This window comes from Brachyistius frenatus, unplaced genomic scaffold (assembly GCF_029030835.1).
Source record: "Brachyistius frenatus isolate BFR_SWC_R1_liver_20210118 unplaced genomic scaffold, ASM2903083v1 Contig_50, whole genome shotgun sequence".
In the NCBI taxonomy this organism is placed as follows: Eukaryota; Metazoa; Chordata; class Actinopteri; family Embiotocidae; genus Brachyistius; species Brachyistius frenatus.
Window position 1 is genome coordinate 567,114 of NW_027210649.1, and position 18,663 is coordinate 585,776.

General features: G+C 41.4%; 2 protein-coding genes across 3 annotated transcripts; one reads left to right on the plus strand and one right to left on the minus strand.

The window, feature by feature from the left end:
• The first annotated feature begins 417 nt into the window (after window positions 1-417).
• Window positions 418-10,406, plus strand: cs (citrate synthase). The gene is made up of 11 exons (XM_069704202.1): window positions 418-587; window positions 2,826-2,876; window positions 3,162-3,269; window positions 3,729-3,794; window positions 4,305-4,436; window positions 5,051-5,239; window positions 5,529-5,728; window positions 6,623-6,752; window positions 7,498-7,599; window positions 7,938-8,147; window positions 8,264-10,406. The coding sequence occupies exons 1-11, from the start codon at window positions 537-539 to the stop codon at window positions 8,432-8,434; spliced, it is 1,410 nt and encodes a 469-aa protein (XP_069560303.1). The 5' UTR covers window positions 418-536; the 3' UTR covers window positions 8,435-10,406.
• A 1,476-nt stretch (window positions 10,407-11,882) lies between these two features.
• Window positions 11,883-17,766, minus strand: coq10a (coenzyme Q10A). 2 transcript variants are annotated; one of them, XM_069704208.1, is made up of 6 exons: window positions 17,442-17,766; window positions 17,062-17,281; window positions 15,778-15,927; window positions 15,497-15,689; window positions 15,170-15,271; window positions 11,883-14,489 (listed from the first exon to the last, which is right to left on the minus strand). In XM_069704208.1, the coding sequence occupies exons 2-6, from the start codon at window positions 17,196-17,198 to the stop codon at window positions 14,322-14,324; spliced, it is 750 nt and encodes a 249-aa protein (XP_069560309.1). In that variant the 5' UTR covers window positions 17,199-17,281; window positions 17,442-17,766; the 3' UTR covers window positions 11,883-14,321. The 2 variants fall into 2 exon arrangements, with proteins under 2 accessions (XP_069560309.1, XP_069560307.1); XM_069704206.1 differs by having other exon boundaries at window positions 17,062-17,766.
• Window positions 17,767-18,663: the final 897 nt, after the last annotated feature.

Here is an 18,663-nt window from a genome sequence, read left to right on the forward strand (position 1 = left end):
AGGCAGCCTCTTTTTTTTTTTTTCCGTCAGAGATTATGCCATTATTAAAATCATGTGATAAAGTCTGTGACTTTAATCTTATTACCACATTTTCACAATTATGGCAACACACAATATTCCCTTTTGCTACGCTCGTGTAGACGGGAATCCATGTTGGATCAACCATGACGCTGCAATCGTCAGACAATAGTTTTATTTGTTTAATCCAACGGGATTAAATCGAGAGGAGCAAACTTTATAAAGTTTCTTGAACAACCCCCCCCCCCCCCCCCCCTCCCGATCTCCAGTTATCGTCACAGACTCAAAGCGGAGCTCCTATCCAATCCGAGTGCAGCCAACATCGCTTTGACCAATCATATTTCTCGACGCAATCAGTCCCAATCGTCCAATCAGCGGCGCTGGTAGTTGCGGGCCCCGAATCCCTCTTCAACCTTCTGCTTTCCGGAGGGGCACCTTCAACCAGCTCCGCGGTGCACCGGCAGGCGGCTTCCTTAGCTCCAGAGAACAAGTGGAAATAATAATTTGACACAGACACGATGTCCTTCCTAACCGTCAGCAGGCTAGCGCCTAAACTCCTCAATTCAAAGGTAAGACGAGTTAGAAACGGGCCTTTTAAAAGTCAAAGCTGTTGCCTCGAAGCTAACGCTAGGTTTAGCCTGCTAACGACGTAGCGGTGAGCTAGTTTAACGTCACACATTGCGAAACAGCTGTGTGGTCGCTGAAACTACAATATTATTTTTTTTTTGTTGTTTTCTTAACAGCAGCGGTCATTTCTTGCCGTTTCGCGCAGGGTTACGTAAACTATTTTTTTTTTTTTGTAACGGTTCGTGAACTCGTGTCTTTCGTCGGCTAAAGCTAGCGCGGCGGCCGTTGTCCGCTGTCACCGGGGACCGTGTTCATAACGTCACTAACCAGAGTCTCACCACGTTTTAGTTTTCATCGGTAAAAGTGTAAAAAAAAAATCATCTGGTACACTGCGATCGCCCATAAAAACTTCCAACTTTGTGCCTATTTTTTTTTTTTAATTTTCTCGCCACCACCGTTGACCTTCACGTTTTTAGACTCGAGCCAAGTGTCTTATAATGTCTTTTATTTCTTTTAATTAGGTCCTCAACATATGACTTATGGCATTTAAAGAATACTCAACCCCTGTAGAAACAAATGTCTAGACAACGGATGCTGCTTGAAATCTCTTTACGGAAGATCTTATTGATCAATAACCCGTGAAGGTAAAAAAAATACTTTGCTGAAATTGCTTTTAATAGCGAGCTGTGAATGCCATTATGGTGTCACCTGAAGTATGCTTTGGTTCAGCCTCCTGAAACACTGAAAAAAAAAAAAAAATCAATTGCCCTCTGTGTGTTTTTTTTTTTTTAAATGGTTCTCCCTCTAATAAGTGATTAAATGTCTTTGAACTCTGTTACATTCACTTTCTTCCTTATCGTTTTGCAATCTCTTGCACAGGAGATTTATGAGCCAGCTGTTTTTTTTTGTTTTGTTGTTGTTGTATAATATGTTATGTCTCTGAACTATGACCCAAAAATCAGGAGTCAGTGACGACCGGAGCGCTTAAATTTGGAGTCTTTGTGATATTTTCTGGCTTCGGATCGTTTCAGTTCTTTGGGAGAGGATTGTGATCTTTAAGTGTCTTTTTGATTTCGGTGTTGAAATGTACAAAATTGTATCTTTAGAAATGCAGAAAGGGGGGAAAAAAAAGGTGAAAATTTGGATGAAAGAAATTTCAAATCAAAACTTGCTTCCAGCTGAGTGTCATTAAAAGATGCAAATGTTTTTTCCCCTTAAGCAAGGGTTGTATGTGTTGGTCACCATAGAGAATGCTCATCAATTGAGCTTTCACATGTTTGGTTGACTCGTATGCCCTTCTGGTGCAGAGTAATCGTTCCTCTTACTGTCAGGCTGGTGGAAGTTGAGTCAAACTCGTGCTCTATATTTAAAATCCTGAGCTGTTGCATAATCTCTCTCTCAGCTGTGTAAAGTGTGCGCGGTGACCCAAGACGCTTCCTTTTGTTTCGACGAACCTTGTCGGTCCTATTCACCCCCAACAGTTGTGTTTACGGGGTGAGGGGGGTCCCATTGCTTGCTGTCCGCCCCCCCTCCCTCCGACGACTCCTTCATCCATTGATGATTTTAGTACACTGACAGAGGAGTCCCGTTTCAGTGGTAAACTCAACTTCTCACTACAGACACTGAGCTTCCAACAAGATTACCCCCTCGCCCCCCCCCCCCAGTCCAAGGCTTAAGAGCATAAGTAGCATTAATTACAAACCTTTTGAGTGTCATTTTCACTTTCAGAGTGTTTTGGATTATCACAGTCATGCAATTAAGCTTATAAATACACTGTTTTTAACTTGGTCTTAAATTATAAATTCAGCATGTTAATAGTCGGCGTTATAATATCAGAATACACAATCACAGTCTTTTGGACAAAAAATATAGAGAAACATTCCTCGTCTTAACAAATCCTGTTGTTTTACACCAGTGTCAGAAGACTGAAAATCACATGAGCACATTAATCAATCGTCCATATTGACATTGTAGATTGTGTGCCATGATTTTCTTCTTTTTTTTCTCTTCTTCTTTTTTTAACACCACACAGTCCTCTTTCGACAGAAGTTGATAAATACTTGCGTGACTGAACATCTTCACATCATCAGCAGACGATAAAATCATGTTTGTGAAGAGGTGTTTTTTCCGGAGATAATGGTCCAGAAATTCATCCTCTGACTTTTATCTTATTTTCATGAGGTTTTTCTCGTTTTGGTCCTGACAATCAAAATCTTAATATTTCTCTGTTTATTCCACAGAATGCCGCCTGCTTCTTTGTGGCTGCCAGAAATGCCAGCGCATCAACAACAGTAAGTGCACTCGGTTCACCTCAATGTTGTTTGCTCGCTTCAGATTTTCCCACATTGTTATTCTGCAGTTGAAGTGATAAACTGTGTGCAGCAGTTGGTTTGTTGGTCCCTCAAGTGTTAACAGAACATGCTGACCTTTGTTACAGCAGATAAAACAAAACAAAAAATCTGAAATGTTTACATAAAGTCTGTTTGATTAACTGCAGGTCACATTAAAAAGGAATGGGTTTTATTTTGAGGGCATTAGTGACTAAATATTGTGTTGTTGTTTTTTTCCCCCCACAGAATCTGAAGGATGTCCTGGCAGACCTCATCCCTAAAGAACAGACCAGAATCAAGAGCTTCAAAACACAGTATGGCAAAACCAACATAGGACAGATTACTGTTGACATGGTGAGTGACTCTCGAGATATTGAACAAAATACGCCGCTTGTCATATATTTAGTTGGCAACTGAGCTGGATTCAACTTAGCCATTACAATAATCAGGCCATCGACCATTATTCAGATGAGTGATGACATATCAGCCGCACTTAATCCATCTCGGCCTGCAGAGGGTTATTTACTGTGTCGGGTATCAATGTCCTGTTATCTCTCTCCGAGGTCACAATATGAACTGCTTTCTGCCGGCGGAGATATTTTAGCTGAGTCACTCAAACCTCGGCTGTAAACTGCCAGTCTCAAACGGGCCCATAATTGCTCTCGCATACATACATCACTGCAATAAATGCTTTGTCTTCTTCTGTTAGCCGCTCGCTGCATTACTTTGCACACACAACTTTGTATACAGTGTTAAATAGATGGAATGTAATTTCTCTATATGCTTTATGTTTTGTGTGTTTTCATTCTCCAGGTGTATGGAGGTATGCGGGGGATGAAGGGTCTGGTGTATGAAACCTCCGTGTTGGATCCCGACGAGGTCAGTGTTAGAGCCAGATAGATTGATTTATTGCAGATAATATCAGTGTCTGTCTTTGTCAGCAGAACTAGGTTTAAGGTCCTCTAGACTGGATTGCATAATTTGCCAATCAGTGAGCTCTGCAAAGGTCGTTTTCTTTTACTGTAAAATGCCTCATTTGATTTGTATCTTGGTCAACATAATCTTAAACAAATATTTGTGAAACTGCCCACGTTTTTTTTTTCTTTTTTCTTTGTATGTGGTTTTGAAAATTGGCGGCCTGGAAATCAGCCTTCATTGTAGGCACTTACCTTGATTACTTTCTGCCCAAAGCTGAGCGCATTCAGTGACAGAGCGGCACTGCGTGGAGTGAGATATTGCATCATCAGTGTTCATTGGAGGGGCGAGAGCTCACATTAGCAGTTTGCCAGCACTCGCTTGAATGCGAATTTCAGGATAACTTGAATATGTATGTGATTATCACAAGTAACGTTTAGTTTTTCATCTTTTCCTGGCTCCACTGATACGCAGGGCATCCGCTTCAGGGGCTACAGCATCCCAGAGTGTCAAGAGTTGCTGCCCAAAGGTCCAGGAGGCGAGGAGCCGCTGCCTGAGGGCCTCTTCTGGCTGCTGGTCACAGGACAGGTCCCCACTGAGGAGCAGGTGACTGAAACATTGTTGTACAATAGTAAAACAGCTGCTCACTCTTTTAATCTGTTAGTCCTGGCTTGTCAGACCCTGCATGTCAGATTTCGACCACACACTGTTTCAGCATTTTTCAAAACTCAATATTCCGTCAGAACAATAAATTGTAAGATGAAGGAGAGTTTAGCCACAGATCAGTTCTCATATTAGTACATGAGCTTTGATATGATTGGTGTCACAGCATGGGAAGGTGAATAACAAGCTGTTGGCAAGTAGTGTTTATGACATCGGTTATCCATCACTCTGGAAAATTCTCTTCTCTCAATTAGAGATTTAATTCATAACTAGTAAACAAAACCGAATCAGTAGTGAATTTTTTGCTGCCACCTATCACCTTCTAAGAGTCATGAGGACAAGCTGTCTGATAATCTTCCTCCTTTAACCTGACTAACTGTACTTTGACATGGATTTGAATGCACCTGCTAATGACACAAAGAAGTAAGTTAAGGACAAAATGTAGATCTTTTTCCTCTCAAGGGATTAAGTCCACAACTTTGCACTTGACTGACAAAGAGCTGAAGAGGAATTATTTTAACCTCTCCCGCGTACATGGTGTGCTTCTTTTTCTCCAGGTGAGCTGGGTGTCCAAAGAGTGGGCGAAAAGAGCAGCTCTCCCCTCTCACGTCGTCACCATGCTGGATAACTTCCCCACAAACCTGCACCCCATGTCTCAGTTCAGTGCTGCCATCACAGCTCTGAACAGTGAGAGCAGCTTTGCACGGGCCTACTCTGAGGGCGTCCACAAGTCTAAGTACTGGGAGGTGAGTTTACATACACACACACACACACACACACACACACACACACACACACACACACACACACACACACACACACACTTTTCACCTCCTGTTTGGCACCAAGGATGGAAATATTTGGACTAATGGATGGATTGCCATTTAATCGGGTGCACTGCCCTCAGATGATTAATGCATTTCAAAACTTTTTTTTTTTTTTTTTTTTTTTTGTATAGAAAGTGTTACAGCTCCAGTCCTGCTTTCATAGATTCAGACTTACTCTTTTGCAATGCCTTTGCATTGGTTTTCTTAGTTTGTCTATGAAGACTCCATGGACTTGATTGCCAAGCTGCCTTGCATTGCTGCCAAGATCTACCGCAACCTGTACCGCGAAGGCAGCAGCATCGGAGCCATCGACTCCAACCTGGACTGGTCTCACAATTTCACCAACATGCTGGGCTACAGCGATTCCCAGTTCACCGAGCTCATGAGGCTCTACCTCACCATCCACAGGTGCAACTTTAAAAATATGTCTTCATAGGCTGTGAATTGGGTTTGATTTTTTTATTTATTTTTTTTTTTTTATTTCCCCTCGGGAGTAACAGAATTTTATTGTAAATTAAGTCGAGCTTTAAACAAGCTCAAATTAAGTTTTTGAAAAACTGGACACCACTTCAATCAGATGGAGCTGTTGACAATGAGAGCACGAAGATGATATTGATTTCATTCGTAGATTTCTAAGCAAAACTGAGTCTAAATGATTGTGTTAAAGGGAAAAGGCTCTTTTAAAACTGTTAAAACACGAGCTATAATATCTACAATTTCATATTGGAAAAAAGTGTTAAAAGCGCTCTTATCTAATCAGTTTAACTGAAATAGCAGCCTAAGATTAAGCTAAATACCAACAAAATCTTTCTGAATTTAGACAACATGACAATAATCACTCATGATACATTGTTGAAAACAAAACAAAAAGTTTGTAGTTACGTCTTGACCGATGCATCTCCTAACTTTGTGTGTTAAACCGTCGGCTGTTCTACTGTGACAGTCGTCCCACTGCCCTGAACGTGCTGCCACCCACAATTAACGCCGGATGATATAACATGGTACACCAGTTTGTTTAGTCATCAAACCTCAAAGCAGGTAGCACATATCCCATCATAGTGACACATGATGAGGGTAAAAGCACAAATGCAAAGTACTGTTCAGTTACATAGTGTGGGTCACCGGACATTATTCTTATTTCAGTGAGTGATTAGACGGCAGTTCAAATGTTGCTGATGCAAACAAACTTTAATCTCAGTCTGCTTTAGAAAACTGGCTTCTCTTTTGAGAAATCCTGAGTTGACATTTTTTTTTGTAAACGTGTGTTTATTAATTTAAAATTTTTGTTGTTGTAATTTTTAGTGACCATGAAGGAGGCAACGTCAGTGCCCACACCAGCCACCTAGTGGGGAGCGCCTTGTCTGACCCCTACCTGTCCTTCAGCGCTGCCATGAACGGGCTGGCTGGTCCCCTGCACGGCCTGGCCAATCAGGTTCGTTCCTCGGCACATCAGCGTTTGGAAATTCACTGCTGGTCTCCCAATGAGCCTTTCACAAAGAAGACGTTTGATAAGTCACGAGTAACAACGCTGCTTTTAGAAATGTCTCCTGCAAGAAAAGGCTTGCTGGCCTTTGAACACATGATATGACAGTTCAGGGTTGAATTTAGTTTGGTCCGCTTGTTTGTTTTTCTCTTCACTACCGTGGGCAGCGCAGCAGACAAACAGCAGAGGGTAAACATAATGACATAAAGGAAGACAAGTTTACACAGGCTGCCGACTGACTGCCTCTATTGATTTATAAAACTTATTGTAGAGTTGATTGACTGATAATCAGCACAGTTTGTTAACCAGGGCTTGATTGGAAGGTCACTTCTTCTTCAGCTGTCCCAAGTTTCCTGTTTCACCGGCATTAAATTCTGCTATCCGTTTTATTATTAACTAATGAAATATGATCATTCGATTTGGCTTCCCTTAATACGCACTTTGCTAACACCTTGACTTTGAAAGTAAAGTGAGGGTTGTTTTCAGCACTGCTGACACTGAATGTATTCAACAAGATTTACTGGTTTCCGCCCGGCACTCCTCTGATGTGGTATTTTTAAGAAGAAAAAATGGGCCCAAGTTCAGAAAATACCAGAGAAAAGTGTCATAATCATTTACTTTGTGTTATTTTGCTACATCTTTTTTTAATATATATATATAACTTCTCAATGTGTGTTTTATTTTGCATCTTCAGGAGGTGCTGGTGTGGCTGACCGCCCTGCAGAAGGAGTTGGGAGGAGAGGTGTCTGATGAGAAGATGAGGGATTACATCTGGAACACACTTCAGTCTGGAAGGGTAAAGATGAACCACGTTCATGAGCAGTTCCGGTTATCATAATGAGCTCAGATTCAGTCATTTCAGAAATAGTCTTTTAGGTGTGTCGTTGGACTCGGAAGACACTTTCCAAAACCAACAGATTCGTTCGACGCATTACAATAAAAACATTTTTTAAATATTGTGTACTCGGTTTTATGTTTCTTTGTATTCTATTTTCCGGATTTACCCCGTCGCTCAATTTCATTTTTACTCCTTGAAAGCTTCTCAAAAATGCTGCTGTAAACCATAAAAGGTAGCAGTATGTGTTCGTATTTCATCACAGTTTAAAATATGCATTTTTGCTCTTTTGGCTGTAGGTGGTTCCGGGCTACGGCCACGCTGTCCTCAGGAAGACTGACCCACGTTACACCTGCCAGCGCGAGTTTGCCCTGAAGCATCTGCCCAATGACCCCCTGTTCAAGATGGTCGCCCAGCTTTACAAGATTGTCCCCAATGTGCTCCTGGAGCAGGGTAAGGCCAAGAACCCCTGGCCCAACGTGGACGCTCACAGCGGAGTGCTGCTGCAGGTAAGAAGACGCGTTTTGTATTGTAATCATACATTTGCCATCTTAACGGTAGCGAATGCAGACGCTGAGTCTTTTTTTAAAAAAAAATTTTTTTTATCCGCCGTGTGTCTGCGCAGTACTACGGCATGACGGAGATGAACTACTACACGGTGCTCTTCGGCGTGTCCCGTGCCCTCGGCGTGCTGGCTCAGCTGGTGTGGAGTAGAGCCCTGGGCTTCCCCTTGGAGCGCCCCAAGTCCATGAGCACAGAGGGACTGATGAATTTGGTCGGAACCAAGTCGGGCTGAGGCACCACCTGAGAGGAACCGGGGGGGGGGGTTAGTGTGAAAGGGTGGGAGGAGGTGGAAATATCAAAAGGCAGACATAAGTTGACCCTCTGTCATTTCCAACCCCAGGGATTTAACGGGATTCAAAGAGACAGTACGCTTTTAATGTCATTTCACAAAAGAAGGGCCTTTTAAAATTGCCACGGTGTTATAGTGTTTTAGTGCGTTTAGTTCACCACTGAACACGTTTCCACATCATATGTTTGAAACATGAAAGGTCCAAACTTCAGACGCGCATGTATGTAACCCCATAGAAGGCTCAAACTATGTACCGTTAAGATTCACCCCTGAGCAGTGCCTGCACTGAGTCTGAATTATGAATAGGCAGTGGCATTCAAAGGGAATTGTGGGAGTGAACTACGCTTCCTTTGTATTTGTGTAAAGATTTCAAGTATACCTGACTACATTTTTGCTGCTTTTGGCTAATGCAGTGATTTGTTTCTTTTTAGAAGATATTCCCAAGCAAAATATCTTCTTGCTTTTTTTTTTTTTTTTTTTTTTTTTCAATAAGACGATCGGACTTAGTTTTCCTTCTATGCAATGTTGTCATCCCACCTAGTTGATCAATGTGTTTCACTCCCACTTATGAACACTCCAAGTTTAGAGAAATAATAGGTCCTCACCAGTAAAAGTAATTAGCAAGCTGTGTAAGAAAAGTATGAAAATCAGTTAAAAGATACTGCCCCTTTAAATCTTTAATCTCTCTTCTCGCTCCAACTTGTATTATTTTTTTTTTCTTTGTAAAGATTGACCTGTATTACCTCTATGATCAAAATAACTGGTTTGTCTTATATCGAAATTAGCTTCGTCGGCTCTTCTTCCTGCTTTCCTATTATAAATGGGTGTCTCTGCTCAAAGGCTCCAATGGTTTGAGAATAATGTACAGTAAAAGGATGTTGTAATTGGCAGCCTGTAGTGAATCCTTAAGAGCAAGCTTGAATGAAAAGCGGGATAGGAGAGGGGGAGGCTTTGTTTCTGTTGGGAGTCCTGTGTGTTTACGCGTGTACGTTTGTTATTTTGTCCCCAGAGGAGAGCGCTTTAAACATCGACTACTTCAAAAAGAGCACTTGCTTGATTGGATTCCCTAATTCGTAGCAGTAGAAAACCCTCCCAGGTTGATTGTGTCCCTCTGACAGCAGGTTTTTTTTTTTTTTTTGGTGTTGAATATGTATAAAACTAAAAATTTTGGGGTTCTCATTTTGTGGTTTTATTTATACTTTGTGTACATAGTTATATATATATATATGTATAGCTTGAATGTATGAGCTCTGTGCGATCACTTGCTTGTAATAATCACAATGAGAACCACAGTTTACCAACATCGTAGTAGTGTCCGGGTTGGTCTGTAAATTAATGCCCAGGCTCACTGGTCACTGTGAAATTCTGCCGACGAACAAAAATTTAAAAAAAAAAAAGCTGCAGCTATCTTGTATATACACGATTTCTCGCCTGGCTCTGTGGGCTTAGCTGGTGCTGTTTTTCAGGTGATTCCACTTGAATGTTTCAAGCTTGCTCTTAAATTCTGGGTTTGTCAGCACTCCATTTTTGTGTCGTTCTCACTCTTATTTTTATTTTATTTTTTTTCAAACGATACTCTCGCCGCGTTAGTCATCATTAGTTCACTAAGACGCGTTCGATTCTCTCCGCTCCGCCGCCGTCTTCCTTCTGGTCTTTATCCGGTGTGGATTTTTTTGTTGTTGTTGTTGTTGTAGTGTTCTTCCATGTGGCGGGTTGTTCAGCAAGATGTGGTTATTTTGATCGTAGAGGAGGATAAAGGTACGGAAGGTAAAGGAATGGGAGAACTCAAGGCAGGTGGATTCATCAGAGAAACACTTGGGGGATGGGGCTGGATGGGTCAAACGGGCAAGAAAAGCTTGAAGAGCAATTGGAAAACCTAACAAAAAGTGAAAAATAAAGGTTTTTATTAACACTTGTTTGGTCTCGTCTTCTTCGTGATTAAAGCTTTTAGTGTACAAGATTTAGGAGGCCTTACTACGAAAATACTCGTAATTGTTTTTATTGGGGTAGAATCCCCTGAAACTAGGAATCATTTTTTTCATTCCCTTAGAAGAAGCCTTCACGTCTCCATTTATCCACAGAGCTCGCCATGTTTCTGCATGAGACTCCCATGTAAAAGTGGACGTAGCGTCCAGGTCTGAAAAAGGAGGCAAAATGCGAAAGTGCTTTAAACTGCAATACCACCGAGAGCCACTAAGGGTTTGGCTCTGGCTCCAGAGATTTAAAAAAAAAAAAAAAGCTAAAACGGAAGTGCCCAAACTTGCAGTTCCCTGAGTGCCCACTTGAGAGTGTCTCCAAAAGTGAGTCAATCCCCACAGACACTCATTTTAAAATGTCGAACTGTAAATTGAAAACACATTTGCAGCCTTTCACCATTCATAACTGTAAAGGGCCTGCATTTTTTTTTTTTTTTATATATATTTATATCCATCCATTTAAATTGTATCGAGGCCTTAAGGACGTAGCTGCTGTGAGTGACGGGTGGATGCTGTCACAGTTGGCGATGTGCCTGTAGGTTTCAGCAATTTGGCTTCATTAGGGCTGCCTGAGCTCCACCCACGCACCTCCTCTTAGCCCATTGTTGGATTAGCAGGGAATAAGGCAAGACCGACTGTCCTCATGTCAGCTACATAGCACACTACAGTGGCCAAGTTGTGTGGGCCACTCTGGGGGGGGGACGGTATTCAAGTTGGTTGCAATCTGCAGCCTCACCACTAGGTGCCACTAAATCCTACCCGAGTGCCTGGGAAACAAAACAAGTCATCTGCTGGCTCAGGTCAATTCCAATTATCTGGTGTCTCTTGAATTGTGAAATATGACCTGAATTCCCTAGAGAGCGAGGTCGGTGTCCTGACTTTTATGAGAATTTCTGTCATGTTTGAAACTTGAGAATGACAGTACACGCTAAAAGAAGAAAAAAAAAAAAGAAGAATCATGTGCTCTGAAGACCTCGAGTCATTTGTCTCTTGTTGAGATGTCAGCTCAAGATGTTTTGAAGGTTTTGGTTTCAACAAGAGATAAAAAAAATAAATAATAATCTGTACATCTAGTAAGATAATGATCCGATATGACTATTAATTTAATTAATTAGTCTTTTTTTTCAGTTCTGTAACTTCATGATCATGAAAAGATGATGGTCCAAGTACCCAACTCTCCCCGTGTGCCGTTATTAATAACTGGCCCACATACCGCCACACCGCTCTGGTTTCCTGCCGGTCAGCTGTGTCTCGGTGTGCGCAACAAAGGCAGTAAGTGCCAAAGAGCCTCAACCTCATGCCAATCTGTGGCACAAAAAGCTCAATCTAAAAAGGTACAAAGTTTCAACTACATGCATTAATCAGGTTTTTTGTTGTTGTTGTTTTTTTAAAAACTGCACAGACAAACATTTGTGGCACCTTTTTATTTAAATAAAGTTTGAAAATAAACCCAGAGTATTTACAAAGATACATTTTTGCTTGCAACATTAAAAGTGAGCAGACTGCAAAATGATGGCAAATATTTTCTGTTACTGCAGTGATAGTTTTACATACATTTTGTATACATACCAGGCGGCCAATATCAGACCAAGGATCTACCACACTCCTGCAGTTTGAGAAATCATGTGGAAACATACTGTGGAGATGAATGGGTCAGGTCATCATAAAATACTTTTACAAAATATTTCTTCTGTTTATAATGTCCGCTCTTAAAAGGTTTTCAAGGAGTATTGGCACCTACAATAACAAAATTTATCATTCAATTGAATCACTGTGATGTAAAATATCTCTTTCCGAGAAAAACTAAAACAAAAAAAGAAACATGGGGTAAAGATGAATTTCTGAATTATGCAGCATTACTGACAACGAGAACCAAAATAAAATTGTTTAAAATAGACTCGGATCTATTTTATTCCCTAAAATTGTAACACTTGAAAAGTGTCATTTCAAAATCGAATATTGTTATTATTTCTTAAGACATAACAGTATTAACAGATCCATTTCTTTTCAATACACATTCCTCATGGACTGATTTGTAAATCGCCTCCCCACCAAAGCAAATGGACCACATCAGCTTTGAAGTTAACTGAACGTCGGCTCAGTTTTGTTAGTCTGAAACTTGAGCATGTGGACAAAATAAACTGCCAATCACGGGGAAGGTCACAGACAGAACAACTTGGTCTGTTGACCTTTGGCGACCGGAACTCAGCAGTCACATTTCAAGTCAGTAAACTTTCAAGAGTCCTTTGTCATGGAATAAAGTGAAGGGCTACTTGGATAGAAAATAGAAGTCATGCCCCGACGGTGCAACACGTAAAACTCAAGAAATATCTCTAATATTTGCTTTTTCTGTAGTTACAAACATGCATGATAATGTATTTAAATAAAAAAAAAGCCCCACAAATAAGCAGGAAACCCACAGAAGATGATAAATGATCATGTTTTATTCTACTGCCCGCCAGTATGTTTGATGATGAGAATGTACATGATGCGAGATAATCGTCCTGATCACCTTCAGAAGATGGACCACAAAATACAAACAGCTGAGCAGGGAAACCTCTACAACGTTTTATAAATTATCATTTGTTGTCACTGCAGTGATCAATTACGATATAATAACTGTGAACTGATCCGAATCCTATCAAAGACTGAAGCACATAGCATTTTATTTTTGTGATCTCACCACAACAAAGCAGCACCATCACATGAAATGTCAGGTTTAAAATGTATAATCTGTAACTTTATGAATATAGAAAGCAAAACAATATATATCTCTTTTTTTTTTAAAGTGGCAGCTATATTATGACCTATCAACTTTTTTTTGTTGTCACAATCCCATTCACAGCACTCTCCAGCGTTTTCATACACTCATTCTTTGTGCAAAGTTTGACTGCCCCTCTCCACTAATAGTGACTGAAGCTCGGCTGTAAAATAAGGCATTATTAAAACTAGCAGGCCAAATCTCAACATCCAAAAACACAATCCTCACAGCACAACACTCAAGTTAAAGCTAAATTCCCCAAACTTCACTGATGCCGCCGTTCGCTGATGAAAACATGACACTTTTCCCCTTCGCGATAGCGTCACGCGGTCAGAACGGTGATGACGCTCCAAACGTCCCAAAACGTGGCACCTTAAATTCCAAACGAATATTTTGCATAAAACCACTGCTGGATAAATTTGAAAGAATTTTGCAGCGACAGCACTACCCTATGTCCAAAAATATGTCTTAATTTCTATTTAGTTAAAGTAAAGGCAAAGAATGCGTTTCTTAATATAATATAATGTCATCAGCTGATCCCGATAACGTGTCAAGAGTGTCAAATACTGTCACCTCAAGTCACAGTGAACAACAAGACTTGAGCAAAAGGGCCTCCGTGTCTTATTCAGTTTAAAAGGGTGTTTATTTAAAATGATAGTCGACTGTAACACCGCTAACGTGGTGTTGTAATTATTTACTGTTTTCTTTGCGTGTTTACAGCTTGCAACGGCCACGGAGCAGAATGCATGGATGGTGACTTCCTTCTGCTAAAGAAGGACCCAAACTGGAGGTAGACAGAAAGTGAACAGGCTGAACATGAGGAGGGAGACGAGCAAGAACTTACTGAGGCGGGAACTCCCAACTTTACGACTACAAGAGTTAGATGTCCTACATATTCAGTAGCCGCTATGATGAATGCGCAGCAGTGGAGGCTGCATGTGTGGGGAGGCGGGGGAGGTGGAGGAGGGGGGGGGGGGGGGGGCGACCAAGCCGCATCATGCAGGTTTGAGTGCAAAAAAAAAAAAAAAAAAAAAAAAAAGGGAATAAAGGGTGGTATGATTTAAGGCCAGGTGAGGACGTACAGTTGCTGCGATCACGTCTGATGCACCTCGTGAAACATCAGCTCTCGCGGGATCCGAGTCTCTGGGCCGTAAAGCTTGCAGGCTCGCCGCTCAAACGCAGCGACGTTCTGCTTTACGACTTCGTCGAAGAACATAGTGGCCAACTGGGAGTGAAGCAACGAGCGGAACTCAAACGATATCTGTTAAAAGATTAAAAAAAATAAAAAAATATATATATATAGTTGCTTTTTTTGTGTGTGTGTATACACCAGAGAGAAAAGAAGATTCATCAAAAGGCGGCAACAACAGAGGACGGATTCAAATAGTTTAAAATGATTGAAAAATGGGCCTATTTGCTATTTACTGTTTATTTCTTGCAGAGAGACTGAAGCCAAAACCCCCAAACAGTTAGCTTAGCTCAGCATAAAGGGTGAAAACAGTGGGAGGAGGCTCGCCTGGCGCTGTCCGAAGGTGACAAAGATGTACGTGCGGGACCGTCTCTTGGCTAAACAGACTTTCCTGGCGTTTTGCCATTTTACAGGTGAAGAAATATTCCCAATCATAACCAACGGTCACACTTCAGTTTTTGTACAGATTAAACAAATGAAGCATCATTGGCTCTAAAATGTTGGGCTATTTTCGGACAGAGCCAGACGAGCGGTTTCTCATTGCTTCCGATGTTTATGCTGAAATAAGCTGACTGGTTTGTTTACTGGACAGGCTCGAAAAAAAAAACAACAAAAAAAACAGTGACAGGGCCAAAAAGGGACATTTTCAACCAAAATGTCAAACTACTCCGACCAAAGATGCTTAAAGAGGGACAGATGGTCTAATACCCACTCAGTGAACCAGCACATACATCAAGATTCAGGCTACTTACAGAAAAGTCTACCGTGCAGGTGCGAGGGTAACCGGGAATGCCAGGACTAAAGCGCCATATCGTCTCCAGGTGATTAAACAGCTTTCCATCTGTACACACTGCCTACAAAAAAAAAAAAAAACCACCACAAAACACACCCTGTGATTAGAAAGTGGAATACATATAAATACTACGTTCACAAAACTACACTTAGCGTCTCAGTAGGATTCGACTGAAACTGGCAGCATATTTTAACTACATAAAATCCAATTCTCATCCGCAGACGTGAACGTCAGACAAGCCGTTATTCGCGGGGCCGACAGGATCTCTGAGGCGGTCGGTACTCACTTTGACTAGATGAGGCCTAACGCACGTGATCATAGACGTGTATCTCTCCACCACCGGAGGGAATCCCACTTCGAGTTGGGCTTTGGAGTGACTTGCTCTCTTCATGACGGTCTGGGACTTCTTACACCAAGGCACGAAGTGCTTGTAGTCGTCAACGTTGGCCACCACGTCGTACATTTCCAGCATAGAAAACCTACGGCAGCAAAGAAACACGAGGGTCAAGAGAAACGGTTTTCGTCCTGATAAAACACGGTCGCAACCGGCTCGTACTGTTCAATTACCCAAGTATCCTACGCTCGGAGTACTCCTTCCTTTTGTTGGTGAGGCTGATGAAGTTTCTGCTTTGGGGAACCGCCGTCATCGTGTCCCAGTCTTGGAGGCAGAGCACCCTGGGAGATCTCGTCATCAAAATGCCACACGACGACAAGTGTCTGAAAGGTAAGAGGAAATGTCCCGTGAGCCACGTTCTGGAAATGGCGCGACCTGCGATCGGCACGGTGTCCAACAAAACACTGCATTCCAGTTTCCAGCTGCCAAAGTCAGCGAGTGCACACGGCGAGCGGACCAGGAGCTGGTGGAAGGTCTGTGTTGTGAGTGTGCTGGTGTTTTCCGAGTTGGGAGGCCTTTTATGCGAGGAGCAAAAAAACAACAAAAAAAAGCTACGTAACGCGACACCTTATTTTATTGCACTTGTTGGAATGAATTAACGATGTGTTTTCTGACCAAATATGTTGCGGCCGCCGGCTTAACGCGTGCGTTTAGAAAAATACTTAATTACTTACGGGTGACTGTGATAGGCGATAGTGCCATAAAATCATATCAGAATCAAAAGAATAGAAGGAACATTTGTTGTCGACTGGTGTTGAAAATTGCCTTTTGACAAGAGTTTTGAATACTGTTTGCACCAGGGATGAACGACTTCTTCATTACATGTAATAACAATATTTATCATATGATTGAAATCCTAAAAAAGACTTTATTACTCAGTGATGCGATAAACATAAAATGATATTTCCGTTTCTCTTACTGCTCAGCTTCGTGAAATATGGTAAAACATTGTTTTGTTGCCCCTTTTTTTATGTCCAAATGATTTCCACAATGTTGTTTTGATAATTTTATATGGTTTAATTATTTAATATAGGTGTTGTGAATTTTTTTTTTTATATAACAATGCTTGTATTTTGTGGGTAGTAGGGCTGGGTGATCAATATTTGATCCTGTTGGTGACATATGAATTATTACAGCATTATACTTACATTATTTTCCAGGTTTTAAACAGAAGTCATTTTCTGAATTTCTTTGAATGTTTTATCTTTGCTGTTATTTGCCTTTACCCACTCAGTCGTTATAGTCTCGTGACTATTGATCAAATGTCATTATGTAAATATTTGGTGAAAGCATCCCTATAAATATTGATAAAAGGGTATCTCGAGTTTTTCAGCCCTAGTGAGTCATTTTCTGCCTTTTGGTCGTTATATTAACGAGCTTTTTTTTTAAAAAAGAGCCTAATAATAATAATAATAATAATAATAGCCTCCTCCAAGTGTCCCCGTGACGTGGCTCACCTGATGTTTTGTCGCGTGCATCCTCTCTGCAGCGCCGTACGGCACGAGCGAGGGGAGCCCACGGAGGCTATCTGGAGAAAGTCGCTGAATGTCCGCACACCCATGGGTAACCTCCGGGCTCCGGCCGTGGCTGCCATCAAAACCAGCCACTCCAGCTCAAGGAAGGGAAATCCCGGGTGTGTGTGTGTGTGTGTGTGTGTGGACGCTGAGCACCGGGGGCCTGGTCGGGAGGAGGAAGAGGGAGGAGGAGGAGGAGGAAGGGGTATAGTAAGATTCAGTCGATCGGTCCGAAACGCTTTTTTTTTAATTATTTTTTTTTATTTTTTAAGCGAGGAAATGTAAAATAAACACGTAAGCTTTGCGTAAAGTGAACCACCGACCGTTGAACGGCGTCTCTCCCGCTGAGCGTCACCGGCGGTGGTTGACGGTGGTCAGCAGCTAACGTTAGCTACCGAGGGTTTTTAAAAAAAACAGCACGACGTACCGCACGACGCGTTCCTCGACTTTTTTTTTTTTTTTTTTCCGGCAATACTCACATTACTTCGCGTCTAAAAAAAAAAAAAAAACCCGCAAAAACTCGCGTCAAAGTTAAAGGATTTAGGCTCGTTTTGGCTCTGAAGATGGGACAAATTCCGACCGAGCCGCGGACGACCTTCTGCTGCTAAATTAAACGCCGGTGGGGCAAATAATACGTTTCTTCTGCCCCTTAAGGTTCAGACCGACAGCTCTGTGACGTCATGCTGCCCCCTGTTGGCCTGGAGGGTAAAATTATTACAATTTTATTTTACGGTGTTTTATTTTAACACTGCATAGAAATATAATTTCATTTACATTTTAACCAAAATATTCAGTTGAGCTTTGGCCTGACTGCCCTGCAAAGCCAAAATGCAGCAACTACAAAAAAAGAAAAAAAAAGTACCTTCTATATCTTGTTATAAAAATTATTATACAAACTGCAGTAATTGCACCAAGGCCCGTTAGGTTAGGTAGTTACTTTATTAATCCCCGAGGGGAAATTTTTTCGCTACAGCAGCATTACAGAAGCAATAAGATAATAATAGAACAATAGAAAAGCAATAAAATAGCGGTAAAATAGCAGTAAAAATAATATAAAATGCACAGTATATACAGTGCAGTATATATCTATATATATTATATACAAACAACCAAGAAACACAGTCAACAGTGTTATTGTTATGTGATGGATTTTGCCAGAGGTGAGTTATTGTACAGACTTATTGCGGTCGGCAGGAATGATCTCCTGTATCTGTCCTTGTGACAGCGGAGCTGGAGGAGTCTTTTGGAGAAAGTCCTCCTCTGTCCCCGCAGCAGGTGGTGGAGAGGGTGGTCAGGATTATCCAATATGGATAATAATTTGTTCAGCGTCCTCCTCTTCACCACCTTTTCCAGGCTGTCCAATTGGACTGTTTTATTTTAACACTGCATAGAAATATAATTTCATTTACATTTTAACCAAACTATTCAGTTGAGCTTTGGCCTGACTGCCCTGCAAAGCCAAAATGCAGCAACTACAAAAAAAAAAAAAGTACCTTCTATATCTTGTTATAAAAATTATTATACAAACTGCAGTAATTGCACCAA

Excerpts from the sequence above, each read along its gene's own strand:
- cs (XM_069704202.1), top strand. The coding sequence starts at position 537 with ATGTCCTTCCTAACCGTCAGCAGGCTAGCGCCTAAACTCCTCAATTCA. Across the intron at positions 4,437-5,050 it reads AGGTCCCCACTGAGGAGCAG|GTGAGCTGGGTGTCCAAAGA; the intron begins GTGACTGAAACA and ends CTTTTTCTCCAG. Across the intron at positions 7,600-7,937 it reads ACACACTTCAGTCTGGAAGG|GTGGTTCCGGGCTACGGCCA; the intron begins GTAAAGATGAAC and ends TTTTGGCTGTAG.
- coq10a (XM_069704208.1), bottom strand. The coding sequence starts at position 17,198 with ATGGCAGCCACGGCCGGAGCCCGGAGGTTACCCATGGGTGTGCGGACA. Across the intron at positions 15,928-17,061 it reads TGCACGCGACAAAACATCAG|ACACTTGTCGTCGTGTGGCA; the intron begins GTGAGCCACGTC and ends CTTACCTTTCAG. Across the intron at positions 15,272-15,496 it reads TTAGGCCTCATCTAGTCAAA|GCAGTGTGTACAGATGGAAA; the intron begins GTGAGTACCGAC and ends TTTTTTTTGTAG.